Source organism: Salmo trutta, chromosome 1, assembly GCF_901001165.1.
Source record: "Salmo trutta chromosome 1, fSalTru1.1, whole genome shotgun sequence".
Classification (NCBI taxonomy): domain Eukaryota; kingdom Metazoa; phylum Chordata; class Actinopteri; order Salmoniformes; family Salmonidae; genus Salmo; species Salmo trutta.
The window spans coordinates 3,529,094-3,549,717 of NC_042957.1; the positions used below are offsets into that span (position 1 = coordinate 3,529,094).

The 20,624-nt window shown below is 42.1% G+C and overlaps 1 protein-coding gene across 1 annotated transcript in view; it reads left to right on the top strand.

Moving 5' to 3' along the window:
- Positions 1-20,624, top strand: part of LOC115149611 (fibronectin type III domain-containing protein 4) — a 68,123-nt gene that overhangs the window by 30,809 nt on the left and 16,690 nt on the right. The window contains exons 3-4 of the mRNA XM_029692590.1: positions 6,624-6,828; positions 17,375-17,464. Coding sequence (XP_029548450.1) covers positions 6,624-6,828; positions 17,375-17,464 — 295 coding nt within the window. The remainder of the gene's footprint in view (positions 1-6,623; positions 6,829-17,374; positions 17,465-20,624) is intronic.

Below are 20,624 nucleotides of genomic sequence, written 5' to 3' on the forward strand. Positions count from 1 at the left end.
AAGAATCTTAAATAAAGCTCACATGTTTATATACGGTTCCAGGGTGAATATCCACAGCTGCCAGAGAGCAATTTTCGGGTTGAATAGCTTTGAGAATGCTTAGAATCTTAGAATGCTTAGAATGCTTAGAATAGTGGAACTACCTATGAACTGATCTCTATTCACGCTCTCTGTGCATACTAGGAAAATAAAACCCTCATACCTGTTTCACTTTATGGACTTCCAATGAATTATGTAGCATGTGAGTTTGTAACTTGGATACATCTAGTTTTAGTTCCAACCTGATCTAACGTAGCAGGTGTAAAATAAATTGCTCTACATACTACTAAACGGAGTGACGGAGGTCTGTTTGCGTCGCTCTCTGCGTAGTTCTGCGTATTTTTGTGTGGCTGAATTTCTGGAACGGACCATATGCGACGCTCAGTCGTGTAGAGCCCTTTAGGGCCAGTTTCCCAGACACAGATGTTCCTAGTCCTGGACAAAAAGCATTCTCCACTTTTTAGTTCAGGACTAGGCTTATATGTGTCCAGGAAACTGGCCCTTATACAACTCACCATCTGTCTAATACAAACGGCATTAAATCAGTCATTTTCGTTAAAGCCTGGAACCAGACAAGGTTGTCCTGTATCGCCTCTTTTAATAGCTTTTGTTATAGAGCCACTTACCATCTCTTTTAGAATAGTGAAACTATTCTGATGCTGATTTTTTAAATGGATATAACAGCCTCTCTGTTTAGGTTTTCTAGAATTCCAATGAATTACAGTTGAAGTCGGAAGTTTACATACACCTTAGCCAAATACATTTCAACTCAGTTTTTCACAATTCCTGACATGTAATCCCAGTAAAAAGTCCTTGTCTTAGGTCAGTTAGGATCACCACTTTAGTTTAAGAATGTGAAATGTCAGAATAATAGTAGAGAATGATTTATTTCAGCTTTTATTTCTTTCATCACATTCTCAGTGGGTCAGAAGTTTACATACACTCAATTAGTATTGGTAGCATTGCCTTTAAATTGTTTAATTTGGGTCAAATGTTTCGGGTAGCCTCCATAAGCTTCCCACATAAGTTGGGTGAATTTTGGCCCATTCCTCCTGACAGAGCTGGTGTACCTGAGTCAGGTTTGTAGGTCTCCTTGCTCGCACACGCCTTTTCAGTTCTGCCCACAAATGTTCTATAGGATGAGGTCAGGGCTTTGTGATGACCACTCCAATGCCTTGACTTTGTTGTCCTTAAGCCATTTAGCCACAACACTTTGGAAGTATGCTGGGGTCTTGTCATTTTGGAAGACCGATTTACGACCAAGCTTTAACTTCCTGACTGATGTCTTGAGATGTTACTTCAAAATATCCACATAATTTTTCTTCCTCATGATGCCATCTACTTGTGAAGTGCATCAGTACTTACTGCAGCAAAGCACCCCCACAACATGATGCTGCCACCCCCTGCTTCACGGTTGGGATGGTGTTCTTCAGCTTGCAAGCCTCCCACTTTTTCCTCCAAACATAACGATGGTCATTATGGCCAGACGAGAGGATATTTCACGAAAAAGTACGATCTTTTCCCATGTGTAGTTGCAAAACCGTATCTAGCTTTTTATGGCGGTTTTGGAGCAGTGGCATCTTCCTTGTTAAGCGGCCTTTCAGGTTATGTTGATATAGGACTCGTTTTGCTGTGGATATAGATACTTTTGTACCTGTTTCCTCCAGCATCTTTACAAGGTGTTCTGGGATTGATTTGCACTTTTCGCACCAAAGTAGGTTCATCTCTAGGAGACAGAACGCGTCTCCTTCCTGAGCGGTATGATGGCTGCGTGGTCCCATGGTGTTTATACTTGCGTACTATTGTTTGTACAGATGAACGTGGTACCTTCAGGCATTTGGAAATTGCTCCCAAGGATGAACCAGACTTGTGGAGGTCTACAATTAGGTCTTGGCTTATTTCTTTTGATTTTCCCATGATGTCAAGCAAAGAGGCACTAAGTTTGAAGGTAGGCCTTGAAATACATCCACAGATACACCTCCAATTGACTCAAATTATGTCAATTAGCCTATCAGAAGCTTCTAAAGCCATGACATAATCTTCTGGAATTTTCCAAGCTGTTTAAAGGCACAGACAACTTAGTGTATGTAAACTTCTGACCCACTGAAATTGAGATACAGTGAATTATATGTGAAATAATTTGTCTGTAAACAATTGTTGGAAAAATGATTTGTGTCATGCACAAAGTAGATGTCCTAACCGACTTGGCAAAACTATAGTTTGTTAACGATACATTTGTGGAGTGGTTGAAAAACAAGTTTTAATGACTCCAACCTAAGTGTATGTAAACTTCCCTCTACAACTGTAGGTTGGAGTCATTAACACTCGTTTTTCAACCACTCCACACATTTCTTGTTAACAAATGATAGTTTTGGCAAGTCGGTAATTTGCCTGACAATGACAGGCGGCTTCCAGGACTTTGGTCTATACAGCAAATGCTCTGGCAAACCAACGACCAGCAAAAGAAGAACAAGAAATGTGAAAACACCATCCAACCTGGAACTGAGTGAGTAATATTTAGTCTGAAGCTACTTCTAAGCCAAGAAGAAAAATAACTTACAATGATATGTTTTACTTTATAAAGACTGAATTCTAAGTTAAGGCTACCAAGCTTGCTAGGGCAGAACAGATCAGATCAATTAGCACTGAGGTGTGAAATGGGAAGGGTCAAAGCCATTAAGCCCAACAATGGCAGGAGAGTTTCACAGTCTCCCCCACCCAAATAGAGGCCTTTGAAGCCCCCTCCATCTGTGCAGAGGTCATTACAATATAGTAAGTCCTCGATTCATCTCTATTTTGAACTGATATTCAGCCAGGACACTTCAATTGTAAATTACCTCAATAAGACACAATATTGATCACATCAGAAGAAATCCTCCACGCAATCTCCAAATTACAACAGCCACAAGAAAACTTTGTTTGGACCATTAGCCGAAACTGAAGAGATATAGTTAGTTAACAACCTCCTTTTCCATATGGGAAAAAAACGGTGGAAAGAGACTTGCTATCTACGTTAGTTAGCTAGCTGTGATTTTCTACAAGGAATCTGGCTCCCGAAAAAGCTTCTCCCAAGTGGGTGTGACACCTACTCTCGTTGCCTGCTGCACTGCTGCTTGGATTCCACCTGCCGATCTGTTCACCGTCTGCCCTGTCTGGTACAGGTACCCCGCCACACTCCCCCTTCTCTCCCGAGCTTCCGCTCATCTCCAGCACACACGCACTGTTGGGGCAAGTGACTCTGAACTTACAATGGCTAGCCCCAAGTCGTTATATATTTTTTCTTGTGCTTTATGCTTTTTTATCATGACTCCTGCGTGGTTTGTGGACTATGAACTTGCTTGTTTACCCAACCATGGGGCAGACTATGTTTGTTCCCACACTTGGGACTCTGACTCTCTATTGGTTACACAAGACTATTGGCCTCCCATCCTATTCTAACCACCTCTCGCCGGCTTTGTTTTCATGCTACCTGATGAAATTGCTGTACAATAAGATCTTGTTGCCATCTGTTGCACATTCAGATGTCATAAATCAACACCTCAGAGCGCTCCCCGTTCTCTGCCGTGCCTTGATTGTATTACTGCTGATGATATCTGGAAATGTGCATGTACACACTGGCCCAGCTACCTTTGCTAGCCCCAATTCTGACTTGTACTCTGATATCCGCTTCAATGATTTCTGCTTTCGTAAAAGCCTGTGTTTTCTGCACGTTAACACTAGAAGCTTATTACCGAAAATGTATATATTGAAAGTGTGGGTTAACAGCTCCAATCCAGATGTGTTGGTCATTACTAAGACATGGTTAAGAAATAGTGTTTTGAACACTGATGTTAACCTTTCTGGTATGTAACCTTTTTCGGTAAGACAGAGTTTACCGAAGTGGCAATCTTTACCAAGGAACACCTTCGGTGCTTGGTTGTCTCCACCAAGTCTGTCCCCAAACAATTTCATTTGCTGGTTATAAGCATTAAACTTTCAAATAGCTCTTTGTTGATTGTTGCTGGGTGTTATCGTCCACCATCAGCACCGGCCTGTACCCTACCTGCCCTTAGCTCTCTCCTGGCCCCTTACGCTAAGTCTGAATTTGTCCTGCTAGGTGATCTAAACTGGGACATGGTAAAACACCTGATCAAGTCTTAAAGCAATGGGACTCCCTAAATCTTTCTCAGATTATTACCAATCCCACAAGGTATGACTCCAAACACCCAGAAAAGGCTACTCTCCTTGATGTTATCCTCACAAATAATCCTGATAGGTGTCAGTCTGGTGTTTTCTGTAATGACCTTAGTGATCACTGTTTTACAGCTTGTGTTCGTAATGGCTGCTCAGTGAAACGACCTGTCCTGATTTGTCATAGACCCGCTTGGTCCCCTCTGTCGAATATGAGCTCTCTGAGCTCTCCTTGCCCGTCCAACATTTCCTCATCATTCCTCATCAACATTCCTGCATACTTTATTTAAAGGGGGAGATCAAGCAGATCCTAACAGTTATAGGCTAATTTCTATTTTGCCATTTATCAAAAGTGTTGGAAAAACTTGTCAATAGTCAACTGATTATCTTTCTTGATATCTATAGTATCTCTCTGGTATGCAATCTGGTTTCCACTCAGGTTATGGATGGTCACTGCAACCTTAAAGGTTCTACAGTGAGGGAAAAAGTATGATCCCCTGCTGATTTTGTACGTTTGCCCACTGACAAAGAAATGATCAGTGTATAATTTTAATGGTAGGTTTATTTGAACAGTGAGAGACAGAATAACAACAAAACAATCCAGAAAAACGCATGTCAAAAATGTTATAAAATGATTTGTATTTTAATGAGGGAAATAAGTATTTGATCCCCTCAATCAGAAAGATTCTGGCTACCAGGTGTCTTTTATACAGGTAACGAGTTGAGATTAGGAGCACACTCTTAAAGGGAGTCCTCCTAATCTCAGCTTGTTACCTGTATAAAAGACACCTGTCCACAGAAGCAATCAATCAATCAGATTCCAAACTCTCCACCAAGACTAAGACCAAAGAGCTCTCCAAGGATGTCAGGGACAAGATTGTAGACCAGGTCGAGATCTTCAAGTTCCTTGGCGTCCACATCACTAAGGAATTAACATGGTCCACACATACCCACACAATTGTGAAGAGTGCACGACATTACCTCTTCCCCCTCAGGAGGCTGAAATATTTGATATGGGCCTTCAGATCTTCAAAAAGTTCTACAGCTGCACCACTGAGAGTATCTGGACTGGCTGCATCACCGCTTGGTATGACAACTGCAAGGAACCCAGACCGCAGGGCGCTACAGAGGGTGGTGAGCACGGCCCAAGTGCATCATTGGGGCCAAGCTCCCTGCCATCGAAGACCTCTATACCAGGTGGTGTCAGAGGAAGGGCAAAGAAATGGTCAAAAACACCAGCCACCCAAGCAATAGACAGTTCTCTCTGCTACAACACGGCAAACGGTACAAGTGCACCAAGTCTGGAACCAGCAGGACACTGAACAGCTAAACAAGGCTGCTAAATAGCTACCCGGACTACTGCATTGACCCTTTTGAACTAACTGTCTTGCACTGACTCTATGCACACACTAGACTCTACCCACACACTCACAATACTTACACTGACACCCCAACACACATACACACTACAAGCCACTCACACATACACACCCACACACAGACAGATTTTCACACTCATCACATACGCTGCTGCTACAGCTCAGTCTATTATCTATCCTGCTGCCTAGTCACTTTATCCCTTCCTATATGTACATAGCTACCTCAATTACCTCGTACCCCTGCACATGGAATCGGTACTGGTACCCTGTATATAGCCATGTTATTACCTCATACTCCCTGTATATAGCCATGTTATTACCTCGTACCCCTGCACATTGACTCATAACTGGTACTTCCTGTATATAGCCATGTTATTACCTGGTACTCCCTATATATAGCCATGTTATTAACTGGTACTTCCTGTATATAGCCATGTTATTACCTGGTACTCCTGTATATAGTCATGTTATTACCTGGTACTCCCTGTATGTAACCATGTTATTACCTGGTACTTCCTGTGTATAGCCATGCTATTACCTGGTACTTCCTGTATATAGCCATGTTATTACCTGGTACTCCCTGTATATAGCCATGTTATTACCTGGTACTCCCTGTATATAGCCATGTTATTACCTGGTACTTCCTGTATATAGCCATGTTATTACCTGGTACTCCCTGTATATAACCATGTTATTACCTGGTACTCCCTGTATATAACCATGTTATTACCTGGTACTCCCTGTATATAACCATGTTATTACCTCGTTCCCCTGCACATCGATTCGGTACTGGTACTCCCTATATATAGTCACGTTATTTTCACTTGTTATTGTTATTTGTTATTCACTGTGTATTTATTCCTCATGTCACTATTACTGTTGTTTTCCTGTATCTTTTTTTATCCTTTATCTTGTAAAAGGACCAGTCAGTCAGCATTTCACTGTTAGTCTACACCTGTTGTTTACCTAGCATGTGACATAAAAAAATTGGATTTGATTTATATGAATACTCTATATCTCTGTCCTGTATTTCAGAGACAGCAGGGCCACACCCAGCGCTTCATCCGGGAGGTGAACACCACCAGCAAGGCCTGTGTTCTGTGGGATCTGGACGAGGAGACGGACTATATTATCCAGGTCCAGTCCATTGGTCTGTACGGAGAGAGTCAGGCCAGCAAGAGGGTCCACTTCAGAACCCTCAAGAAGTCTGACCGCTTCCTGTCCAACAGCTCCAACCAAGGTACATTTACACTAACCCTGACCCCTAACCCCAACCCTTACCATTGCCCACCAACAGCTCCAACCAAGGTAACCCTTACCCTACCTGTTACGAACCTCTTTTGCCCTGCAGTCTAGGGGGGGATGGAAACGAGACCCGTAACATATCTCATGCAAATCATAACAGTGAAAAGGAACAGTGAGAATTAAAACAACAGACAACCTAAACCTACCGTCAAACACTTTAGGTTTATTTTTCAAACACACGGTAATGGGGGGGTCGGGGGGTCGGGGGGGGGGGGGCTGAGCTGGACCCAAGGAAATAATAAATCAACAAAAACCCCTAAGCTAGTCTTGCCTGCTTCAAGAACAGCTAGCTAACTAACCAATAAAATACAGTGGGTGGTCCGCCCAGTTCTAACTAGGGTATTTAGACAATGCTTTCTCTCTCTGCCTCTTTGTGATGTTGTTGCATTTCTGCATGAAGATACAGAATGAGGCAGATACAAAATGAGGCAGATACAGAATGAGGCAGATACAGAATGAGGCAGATATGCAACGAGGTAGATACAGAATGAGGTAGAATGAGGCAGATACACAATGAGGTAGATACAGAATGAAGCAGATACGCAACGAGGTAGATACAGAATGAGGTAGAAGGAGGCAGATACACAATGAGGTAGATTCAGAATGAAGCAGATACGCAACGAGGTAGATACAGAATTAGACAGATACAGAATGAGATAGATACAGAATGAGGTAGAATGATGCAGATACAGAATGAGGTAGAATGAGGCAAATACAGGAGGTAGAATGATGCAGATACAGAATGAGGGTGAATGAGGCAAATACAGGAGGTAGAATGAGGCAGATACAGAATGAGGTAAAATGAGGCAGATATAGAATGAGGCAGATAGAGAAAGGTAGATAAAGAATGAAGTAGAATGAGGCAGATACAGAATGAGGTAGATAGAGTGAGGCGGAATGAGATGATACAGAATGAGGTAGATACAGAATGAGTTAGATATAGAATTAAGTAGATACAGAATGAGGTAGATACAGAATGAGGTAGAATGAGGCAGATACACAATGAGGTAGATTCAGAATGAAGCAGATACGCAACGAGGTAGATACAGAATGAGGTAGATACAGAATTAGACAGATACAGAATGAGATAGATACAGAATGAGGTAGAATGATGCAGATACAGAATGAGGGCGAATGAGGCAAATACAGGAGGTAGAATGAGGCAGATACAGAATGAGGTAAAATGAGGCAGATACAGAATGAGGTAGGTCCCTAATTTGGTAGATACAGAATGAGGTAGATATATGAGGAGGTAGAATGAGTTAGATACAGAATGAGGTAGAATGGGGCAGATACAGAATACGGTGGAATGAGGCAGATACAGAATTAAGTATAATGAGGCAGATTCAGAATGAGGTAGATACAGAATGAGGTAGAATGAGGTAGATACAGAATTAGGCAGAATGAGACGATACAGAATGAGGTAGACACAGAAATAGGAACAAACAGAATGAGGCACAATTAGTCAGATACAGAATTAGTCAGATACAGAATGAGGCAGAATGAGACGATACAGAATGAGGTAGACACAGAAATAGGAACAAACAGAATGAGGCACAATTAGTCAGATACAGAATTAGTCAGATACAGAATGAGGCAGATTCATAATGAGGCATATACGGAATGAGGCAGATACAGAATGAGGCAGATACAGAATGAGGCAGATACAATATGAGGCAGATACAAAATGAGCCAGATAAAGAATGACGTAGATAAAGAATGAGGTAGATATAGAATCAGGCAGATACAGAATGAGGTAGATACAGAATGAGGTAGATACAGAATGAGACAGATACAGAATTAGGTAGATACAGAATGAGTTAGATGCAGAATTAGGCAAGTACAGGATGAGTTTGAACGAGGCAGATACATAATGATGTAGATACATAATGAGGTAGAATAAAGCAGATACGGAATGAGGCAGAATGAGGCAGATACAGAATTAGGTAGTTACAGAATGAGATAGATACAGAATGACATATGCAGAATGAGGCAGATACAGAATTAGGCAGATACAGAATGAGGCTGGATGAGGCAGATACAGAATGAGGCAGGTACGGAATGGGTTAGAATGAGGTAGATATAGAATGAGGTAGATACAGAATGAGGCAGATACAGAATGGAGGTATAAGGAGGCAGATTCAGAATGAGATAGATACAGAATGAGGTAGATACAGAATGAAGCAGAATGAGACGATACAGAATGAGGTAGACACAGAAATAGGAACAAACAGAATGAGGCACAATTAGTCAGATACAGAATTAGTCAGATACAGAATGAGGTAGAATGAGATAGATACAGAATGAGGCAGATACATAATACGGCAGATAAAGAATGACGTAGAAAAAGAAGGAGGTAGATACAGAATCAGGCAGATGCAGAATGAGGTTGATAGAGAATGAGAATTAAGCAAGTACAGAATTAATGCAGAATTAAGCAAGTACAGAATGAGTTTGAACGAGGCAGATACATAATGATGTAGATACATAATGAGGTAGAATAAAGCAGATACAGAATGAGGCAGAATGAGGCAGATACAGAATTAGGTAGTTACAGAATGAGGTAGATACAGAATGACATATGCAGAATGAGGCAGATACAGAATTAGCCAGATACAGAATGAGGCTGGATGAGGCAGATACAGAATGAGGCAGGTACAGAATGGGTTAGAATGAGGTAGATATAGAATGAGGTAGATATAGAATGAGGTAGATATAGAATGAGGTAGATACAGAATGAGGCAGATACAGATTGAGGTAGATACAGAATGAAGTAGAAAGAGGCAGATACAGAATGAGGGATATACAGAATTAGGTAGATACAGAATGAGGCAGATACAGAATGAGGTATATACATAATAAGGTAGATACAGAATGAGGTAGAAGGATACAGATACAGAATTAGGTAGCGTAGCCTAGTGGTTTGAGCATTGGACTAGTAACCGAAAGGTTGCCAAGATCAAATCCCTGAGCTGACAAGGTACAAATCTGTCGTTCTGCCCCTGAACAAGGCAGTTAACTCACTGTTCCTAGGCTGTCATTGAAAATAAGAATTTGTTCTTAACTGACTTACCTAGTTAAATAAAGGTACAAAAAAATATATATAATATATATATATATACAGAATGAGACAGATTTAAAATGAGGTAGATATAGAATAAGGTGCAGAACTGGGTTTAAATGCTATTTTAAATACTTTAGTTGTGCTTTATTGAGCTTACAATGGAACCAATGGAATAGTTGTAAAACTGCAAACCCCACCCATCTGGCACTATAGGCAGGCTAAATACAAAACTTGGAAGTAAAGCATTCTTAAAGTATTTGAAAGATTTGAAAATAGTTGAACTCAGGTCTGTAGTACAGTATGCCAGTAGCCTTCAGGATCCTGGGGACACCAACGGTCCTCCATCGCAGTTTATTTTCTACCACCATTCATTCAATATTGACATGGCACGAGGCGCTCTCCTCTTAATTCATATAGACAGTCTGGGTCCCTCTCCTCTCTCTCTCTGGCTGCTGTGAATTTATGCAACTCTATCTCAACCCAGGGTGGCTAATCAGGATTCTGACACAAACTCTAAAACCTTCACATTTGGGGTATTACTTTGACATGTTAGTCGTTAGCAGACCTCTTATCCAGAGCGACTTTAGAAGAGCAATTAGGGTTAAGTGCCTTGCTCAAGGGCACATAGACATATATTTCACCTAGTCGGCTCGGGGATTCGAACCAGCAACCTTCAGCTACGGACGCACAACACTCAACTGGTAGGCTACCTGGCATATGGCTTGTGGATGAAAATGACGGGGCTGTGACCGATCGACTGAGGCTTCAGTAGCTCTCTATCCTCTCAGTATTGCGCTGATGACTGAATTTGAAAGACACTACTCTATATAGCCAGTCATGCGAGATTCCTATCCCAAGGTGTCACGTTTTTTTGGGGGGGGTTTAATTAATAGCGTGCTGTCATTAAAAGCGTGCCTCTTTTAAAAAACATCATTTTTTTTTACATTATTCAAGCAGTGATGGTAGTCTATCAGGTTGTGTACATGGTGAACACTGATGCTAGTGAATCATGATTAGATAATGTTTACATAACCTACATTATTCATCTCATATGTATATACTGTACGCCATACCATCTACTGCATCTTGATGTAATTAGCTGTATCACTAGCCGCTTTAAACAATGCCACTTTATATAATGTTTTCATAACCTACATTACTCATCTCATATGTATATACTGTACTCTATACCATCTACTGGCATCTTGCCATCCTGATTGTAATGTATCACTAGCCCCTTAAAACAATGCGCTTTATATGTTTTCATACTCTACAATACTCATCTCATATGTAATACTGTTACTCTATACCATCTACTGCATCTTTGCCTATGCCGTTCGGGCCATCACTCATTTATATATTTATATGGACATATTCGTATTAATTCCTTTCCACTTGTGTGTACAAGGTAGTTGTTGTGGAATTGGTAGATTACTTGTTAGATATTACTGCAATGGTCGGAACTAGAAGCACAAGCATTTCGCTACACTTGCATAACACCTGCTAACCATGTGTATGTGACAAAATAAAATTTGATTTGATTTGAATGTTTCAGTTTGGCTGACTCAGGCCGGTACCATTAGAAAGGCTAGGGTGATCAGCAGAAGTGATGTAGTCAAAATCAATCTATTAATTTCCAGTGTCCGGGTCAGCTCTTTCACCATTTCAATTTGACTGGTTTTTGATTGAGCTTGTTGACTAATGTGAATGACGTAAACAACCAGGACGTTACTTCCTATAAATCTACAGCCTGCTGGCTGCCGTGGCGACCCTCTGGCTGTGCTGAGACAATCCAATCACTGAGCTTCCTGTGTGAGTGGTTGTTAATGTTTGTGGTGTTTACGACACAGTTAAAATGTATTTTTCCTTGTTTATTCCTTCCTCGCACCTCTTCCTTGTTAGCCGTACATTATCTATATAGTGGGGTAATGTAGAGTGGAAACCTACATATCTTTGTTGTGATCAAAGTGAAATTAATAATAATATCACCATGCTCCCAGGGATATTTGACATTTGTTTGTTTATTTTGTTTTTTTGTTTAATTTTACCAATCTACAATAGGTGCCCTTCTTTGTGAGACATTGGAAACCTCCCTGGTCTTTGTGGTTGAATCTGTGCTTGACATTCACTGCTCGACTGAGGGACCTTGCAGATAATTGTATGTGTGTGGGGTACAGAGGTGGGTAGTCATTTTAAAAATCATGTTATAAACACTGTTATTGCCACACAGAGTCCGGCAACTTATTATGTGACCTTGGTAAGCACATTTTTACTCCTGAACTTAGTTAGGCTTATCATAACATAAGAGATTAATATTTTGGGCCTCAAGACATTTCAGCTTTTTTATTTTTTATAGTAATTTGTAAACATTCTGCTCAAATATTTTTGATTGAACTCACAACAAGAATGGGGTTTATGTACTTTATAGAAAAGACAAGTATGCAATTCTTATATAAACATAAAAAGAGCAAACAGATACAAAAGACCCAGAGTTATCGGTACAAAATAAATAATACAAAATAAGATATACAGAACAAGGACAGGTAAACAGACAGAAAGGGCAGAAAAGCGTCATATAGACGATAATATCAGTTTGCCTGAGGTGGGACCAATTTTGATGCATCCGTCAAACATGGAAAGTTTAGCATTTCCAATGTAGGAAGATTTTTTCTTAACATAACTACAGATTAGAGACTATCTGAAAAAAAAGTTACTTATGGGAAGCCTTACTTATTGTCCCTCTATAAAGGTTAAATCGGGGCGCTAATGATTGGTTAGTATTCTCCCACAGTAGTTTCTATTTCGAAGCTGGATCCATTTTATAAACCCCGTCTCCAATATAACATTTCTGTAGGACCTTAAATAGATAGCTTGGTCAAAAGGCCTTTTTGGTGTCAGAGACATGGCTCAGTTGGTAGAGCATGGTGTTTGCAACGCCAGCATGGTGTGTGGCAACGCCAGGGTTGTGGGTTCGATTCCCACGGGGGGCCAGTACAAAAAAATGCATTGTATGAAATGTATGCATGTCACTACTGTAGTTGCTCTGGATAAGAGCGTCTGCTAAATGACGTAAATGTAAATAACGACAAGGTCCACGTTGGGTAACCTCTGAGAATACATAATGTTGAAGTGGTGCCTAACATTGAAAAATGTGTTTCTGTTAGGGATAAAGCCAGTCGGGTCTGAATCTACCAATTTGCCCACTAAAGTGCTAAGCCTGTTAGCCAGAGTTTTTGCTAAGATATTTTGGTCTGTATTGAGGAGAGATATGGAATCAGGCATTGATGTCCTTAGGGGAAGAGAGTAATTACCCAGATACAGATTTAACTTTGTGAATCGTTCGGTCATTCTCAGTTTTTTTAAGTTGTCTGGCAAGTAATTGTGCGGGTTTGTCACCAAACCAAAAATATTTGTGCTTGTTATAGAGAAAAGATTTTGAAATTTTAGCTGAGAGAATCCGATTATATTCAAATTTTGAAGATGTTATTTTTTTAATGTTTCTCCATAGATGGATGACTAGCATTCTCCCTATCCAGTAAATGAATTTGTCCCTCCAATTCTACAACATTTTCTCTGCTTTGCCTTCTCCTGGCAGCCTGAAAGGACATGATACAGCCTCTCAAATAAGCCTTCAGTGTTTCCCCCAATACTGCTGAGGAAGTCTCATTCTGTGGTTGTTGTTGGTATCAAAGAAAATACAATTTGGTCTTTAGGATGTTCACAGAATGTTGGTTCTGTGAGGAGTTGAGGATTAAAACCTCTAGACCCTCTCGCTTGATACGATGTCACCCAATCTCAGGGAAAAAGGTGACGTGACGGTGGTCAGAAATGATAATATCATGATACTTCACATTACAGGTATAAGGGAGTCATTTTGCATCAACCAAAAAGTAGTTAATTCGGGTATAAACATTGTGAACATGAGAGTGAAATGAGTATTCCCTACCCGTAAGATTGGAGATTCTCCAAATATCAAATAAGTTAGAATTTTTGATGTAGGTATTCAAGAATTAGATTTTTCCACATTTTGTTACGTTACAACCTTATTCTAAAATTGATTACATTTGTTTTTTCCTCAACAATCTACACACAATAACCTCATAATGACAAAGCTAAAACAGGTTATTGAAATTCTTGCAAATTTATGTTTTTTTTTTTTTACAGAAATACCTTATTTTTCTAAGTATTCAGATCCTTTGCTATGAAACTCGAAATTGAGCTCAGGTGCATCCTGTTTCCAATTTTATTTTGTATTTTTTATTTCACCTTTATTTAACCAGGTAGGCTAGTTGAGAACAAGTTCTCATTTGCAACTGCGACCTGGCCAAGGTAAAGCAAAGCAGTTCCAAGATAAAGCAAAGCAGTCTAGGAGCAACATCGGCTCAGCCACGAAGTGGTAGACCACACAAGCTCACAGAACGGGACTGCCGAGTTATGAAGCTCGTAGCGCGATAAAATCGTCTGTCCTCGTTTGCAACACTCACTACCGAGTTCCAAACTGCCTCTGGAAGCAACGTCAGCACAGGAACTGTTCGTCGGGAGCTTCATAAAATGGGTTTCTGTCACACCCTGATCTGTTTCACCTGTCTTTGTGCTTGTCTCGCCCATCTTCCCCACGATCCCGTGTACTTATACCTTTGTTTTCTGTTTGTCTGTTGCCAGTTTGCCTTGTTTGTCAAGCTTACCAGCATTTGTCCTGTCAGCTCCTGTCTTTTCCAACTCTCTCTTTTTTTCCTGACCCTGAACCCGCACGCCTGACCACTCTGCCTGCCATCCTGTACCTTTGCCCCTATCTGGATTTTCAACCTCTGCCTGACCTGCCTGTCGTCCTGTAGCTTTGCCTCTGTTGCTGTAATAAACATTGTTACTTCGACACGGTTTGCATATGGGTCTTACCTTATCCTGATAGGTTTCCAAGGCAGAGCAGATGCACACAAGCCTAAGATCACCATGCGCAATTCCAAGCGTCGGCTGGAGTGGTGTAAAGCTCGCCGCCATTGGACCCTGCAGCAGTGGAAAGCAGTTCTCTGAAGTGATGAATCACACTTCACCATCTGGCAGTCCAACGGACAAATCTAGGTTTGGCGGATGGCAGGAGAACGCTACCTGCCCAAATGCATAGTGCCAACTGTAAAGTTTGGTGGAGGAGGAATAATGGTATGGGGCTGTTTTTCATGGTTCGGGCTAGGCCCCTTAGTTCCAATGAAGGGAATCTTAACGCTACAGCATACAATGACATTCTAGACAATTCTGTGCTTCTAACTTTGTGGCAGCAGTTTATGGAAGGCCCATTCCTGTTTCAGCATGACAATGCCCCCGTGCACAAAGCGAGGTCCATATAGGAATGTTTTGTCGAGATCGGTATTGAAGAACTTGACTGGCCTGCACAGAGCCCTGACCTCAACCCCATCGAACACCTTTGGGATGAATTGGAACGCCGACTGCGAGCCAGGCCTAATCGCCCAAAGTCGTTGCCCGACCTCATTAACGCTCTTGTGGCTGAATGGAAGCAAGTCCCCGCAGCAATGTTCCAACATCTAGTGGAAAGCCTTCCCAGAAGAGTGGAAAGATAGCAGCAAAGAGGGAACCAACTCCATATGTATACCCATGATTTTGGAATGAGATGTTCGACAAGCAGCTGTCCACGATTGTGCATCTGTAAAAGTTTGAGTGTTTTCGGTGACAAGACAAATTTCTTCAGCCTCCTGAGGTTGAAGAGGAGCTGTTGCACCTTCTTCACCACGACGTCTGTGTGGGTGGACCATTTCAGTTTGTCCGTGATGTGTACGCCCAGGAACTTAAAACTTTCCACCTTCTCCACTACTGTCCTTAGTCTCATAGTGAGGAGCCTATAAAACATAGCTAGATTCATAAACATATTTTGGGGCATTCTGAACATTTTTTGGAAGAAATGTAGTGGAATAAGCTATAAAAATATCTAGTCAGCTATGGGTAACTGTAGCTAGCTAGCTACCTGAGAGGAGTACTAGCTAGCTACGTTAGCTTGCTAGGCACAGTAATAGCTTTAGGTTGGTTGTTTTTAAGCTCACCTTGGTTTGGTATTAACAGGGTCCGGGTGGTTTGGTATTAACATGGTCAGGGTGGTTTGGAATTGTACGGGGATGGTTGGTTGGTATTAACAGGGTCTGGGTGGTTTGGTATTAACAGGGTCTGGGTGGTTTGGTATTAACAGGGGTCTGGGTGGTTTGGTATTAACAGGGTCTGGGTGGTTTGGTATTAACAGGTCTGGGTGGTTTGGTATTAACAGGATCTGGTGGTTTTGGTATTAACAGGGTCTGGGTGGTTTGGTATTAACAGGGTCTGGGTGGTTTGGTATTAACAGGGTCTGGGGTGGTTTTGGTATTAACAGGATCTGGGTGGTTGGTATTAACAGGGTGTGGGGTGGTTTGGAATGTACAGGGTCTGGGTGGTTTGGTATTAACAGGGTCAGGGTGGTTTGGTATTAACAGGGTCTGGGGTGGTTTGGTATTAACAGGGTCTGGGTGGTTTGGTATTAACAGGGTCCGGGTGGTTTGGTATTAACAGGGTCTGGGTGGTTTGGTATTAACAGGGGTCCGGGTGGGTTTGGTATTAACAGGATCTGGGTGGTTTGGTATTAACATGGTCCGGGTGGTTTGTTATTAACAGGGGTCCGGGTGGTTTGGTATTAACAGGGTCCGGGTGGTTTGGTATTAACAGGTTCTGGGTGGTTTGGAATGTACAGGGTCAGGGTGGTTTGGAATGAACAGGTTCTGTGTGGTTTGGAATGTACAGGATCTGTGGTCTGTACAGATACAGAGGTTCCATACTCCTCTCTTCACATTGGAATTCTTATCTTCATATTGCCAAAACATCATCATCCCTCAGTAACTTCAAGCATTGACAAGGGATCAACCTGATGAACCAACCTACCCAGTAATCCCTAATTTTTGCAATTTTTTTTTATCATATTTACATGTATTCAGACCATTTGCTTATTACACCAGGTGAAACTGGTTGAGAGAATGCCAAAAGTGTGCACAGTTGTCATCAAGGCAAAGTCTGGCTACTTTGAAGAATTTAACATCTAAAATATATTTAGATTTGTTTAACATTTTTTTGGTTACTACATGATTCCATATGTGTAATTTCATAGTTTTGATGTCTTCACTATTATTCTACAATGTAGAAAATAGCAAAAAATAAAGAAAAACTCTTGAATGAGTAGGTGTGTCCAAACTTTTGACTGGTACTGTATATATATTCTTCTTTTCTTTTTTTGGTGTGGTTTTCATATCATCTCTTTTGGGTTTCCAACCTCACCTGCTCACCGTTTTTACAGTGCTTTTATCTGCTCTGTGTTGTCTTTCACTTGTTTTCTTTGGTGACATTTTTTGTTGTTGTAAAAATGTCTGTTTGTCTCTGTCTGTCGCTACAGATGACCCTGCGGTGGAAGGTGTGGACAAGTCACGGCAGCTCCAGACAGGAGAGGTGATCATCATTGTGGTCGTGCTGCTCATGTGGGCAGGTAAGGAAAAGGACGGGGCAGGTAAGGAAAAGGACAGGGCAGGTAAGGAAAAGGACAGGGCAGGTAAGGAAAAGGACAGGGCAGGTAAGGACTTTGCATGCTACCAATTATTTAGAAGCTCATTATTGCAGATTGGATGGGTGAGTGTTCAGAAGTCCAAGGATGCTGTTTCCACTAAACATTTACATTTTAGTCATTCAGCAGACAACTATATCTCTGTCAATCAATCAATCAATCATTCAATCCATTAATCAATCAGCCAGTCGACTACAGCACTGATTTCAAGCTCATCGTTCATTTTGACAGAATCATAAAAAAGCTGGGTGATATAAATCGTAAAATTATTTTCCAATCGGCTTTAAAATGCACAGGAACGGCTCAGTTTTCACATATCTTCTCCCCTATTGTCATGTCAAATCAACATCACACTTCTCCCTCTAGTCCCTGATGTTCAAACCTCCCTCCCATTAATGACTAGACATGCCTTAAGCCTCTGAGGTCTAAGACTGAGTAAGGTGTGAGACGCAACCAGGCCTGACAGGCTGTTACACCCCAGGGACCTGCAGGAGCAACCGGCTATGGCCAAACTATCTCTCCTTCCTCATAAAGTATGCAGTAAGGAAATGAGTGGTATAAGAAACATGTTGCAGACTCCTTCTAGCCCATGCCTACACCAATCCAATGAAGAAGAAGGAGAGTAATACGTTTTTCACTGAGTGAGAGTGACTAACAAAATCTACGGTTGGTAATTCGACCATGATTATTATAAATGTAGATAGCTGGTTAGACTAATTTACCAATCTAAAAAATGTTAGCTGACAGTGACAGTGACTGTCAGTGACTGACATAACAAGAGAAAAACTGCTGATGCACAACCAAATTTCTAAATTGCACTAACTCTAAACAGAAAGAGGCGACTGAGTTCCCTCAAAAATAAATAAAATAAAAAACATGTTCTTCTGTTTTGGAAATTGATCAGTGTGCCTACAAAAGGGGGGGGGGGGGGGGCGCCAGTTGCCTAATATGCACTATTATACTGTATATGCCAGGAGTATTCAGATATTACCTTAGGAGGTCCAGACTACTGCTGCTTTTCTGTTCTACCTGATCATTAATTGCACCCACATGCTGTCCCAGGTCTAAATCAGTCCCTGATTAGAGGGGAATCACCCACCTGGTGTCCCAGGTCTAAATCAGGCCCTGATTAGAGAGAAATCACCCACATGCTGTCCCAGGTCTAAATCAGGCCCTGATTAGAGGGGAATCACCCACCTGGTGTCCCAGGTCTAAATCAGGCCCTGATTAGAGAGAAATCACCCACATGCTGTCCCAGGTCTAAATCAGGCCCTGATTAGAGGGGAATCACCCACCTGGTGTCCCAGGTCTAAATCAGGCCCTGATTAGAGAGAAATCACCCACATGCTGTCCCAGGTCTAAATCAGGCCCTGATTAGAGGGGAATCACCCACCTGGTGTTCCAGGTGTAAATCAGTCCCTGATTAGAGGGGAATCACCCACATGCTGTCCCAGGTCTAAATCAGCCCCTGATTAGAGGGGAATCACCCACCTGGTGTCCCAGGTCTAAATCAGGCCCTGATTAGAGGGGAATCACCCACCTGGTGTCCCAGGTCTAAATCAGGCCCTGATTAGAGAGAAATCACCCACATGCTGTCCCAGGTCTAAATCAGGCCCTGATTAGAGGGGAATCACCCACCTGGTGTCCCAGGTGTAAATCAGTCCCTGATTAGAGGGGAATCACCCACATGCTGTACCAGGTCTAAATCAGCCCCTGATTAGAGGGGAATCACCCACCTGGTGTCCAGGTCTAAATCAGTCCCTGATTAGAGGGGGAATCACCCACCTGGTGTTCCAGGTGTAAATCAGACCCTGATTAGAGGGGAATCACCCACCTGGTGTCCCAGGTCTAAATCAGCCCCTGATTAGAGGGGAATCACCCACCTGGTGTTCCAGGTGTAAATCAGACCCTGATTAGAGGGGAATCACCCACCTGGTTGTCCCAGGTCTAAATCAGCCCCTGATTAGAGGGGAATCACCCACCTGGTGTTCCGTGTAAATCAGACCCTGATTAGAGGGGAATCACCCACCTGGTGTTCCAGGTCTAAATCAGCCCCTGATTAGAGGGGAAGAATGGGGGGAAAAAGCAGTGAAACTGGCTCCAGGTCCAGATTTTTATTTGAGGGATAAACGCAATTATATATGCTATTGTATATGCACTCAACTAACTTTCTCATCCAGGGAACCAATCTGCCCAAGTTCACTCAGCTAACATTCTCATCAAGAGAACAAAACAGGAAGATCACCTAGCTAACATTCTCACCCAGGGAACCAAACAGGCAGATCAACCAGCTAACATTCTCACCCAGGGAACCAAACAGGCACATCACCCAGTTTAAAGGGATATTGTCCATCCATCCACTGCGACTTTTATTGGAAGACCAACTCCTGTTGAGGGCCTAATGAACGGGCCTACAACTCCTGTCGAGGGCCTAATGAACAGGCCTACCAACTCCTGTTGAGGGCCTAATGAACGGGCCTACCAACTCCTGTCGAGGGCCTAATGAACAGGCCTACCAACTCCTGTCGAGGGCCTAATGAACAGGCCTACCAACTCCTGTCGAGGGCCTAATGAACAGGCCTACCAACTCCTGTCGAGGGCCTAATGAACAGGCCTACCAACTCCTAGCCCCTCCCGAGGGCCTAATGTAGTTCAAAGGGCTGTGGAGTTATTACAAAACAAACTTCTCTATTGCCTTACAAGCAGCAGCACCTCAAACTAACATTATACCCATCCAGATGTTGCAGTTTTATTATTGTATTAAGGTTCCACTCTAACAGCCAGCAAACACACATGGTGAAAGTATACCGATAACAGTGAAGACATTGACTTCGTCCCAAATGGCACCCTATTCCCTATATAATGCACTACTTTTGACCAGAGTCCTATTGGCCCTGGTCAAAAGTAGTGCACTAGTGAGTATGGTGCCATTTCCTTCACAATCATTGGGTAGATATAATTATCTTCCCTGCTCAAAGATAAAGACACAACCATCGTCACCACCATCGTCACCACCATTGTCACCACCATTGTCACCACCATCGTCACGCCATACCCCCCAGGGAATGATCCACGTACCCTCTAC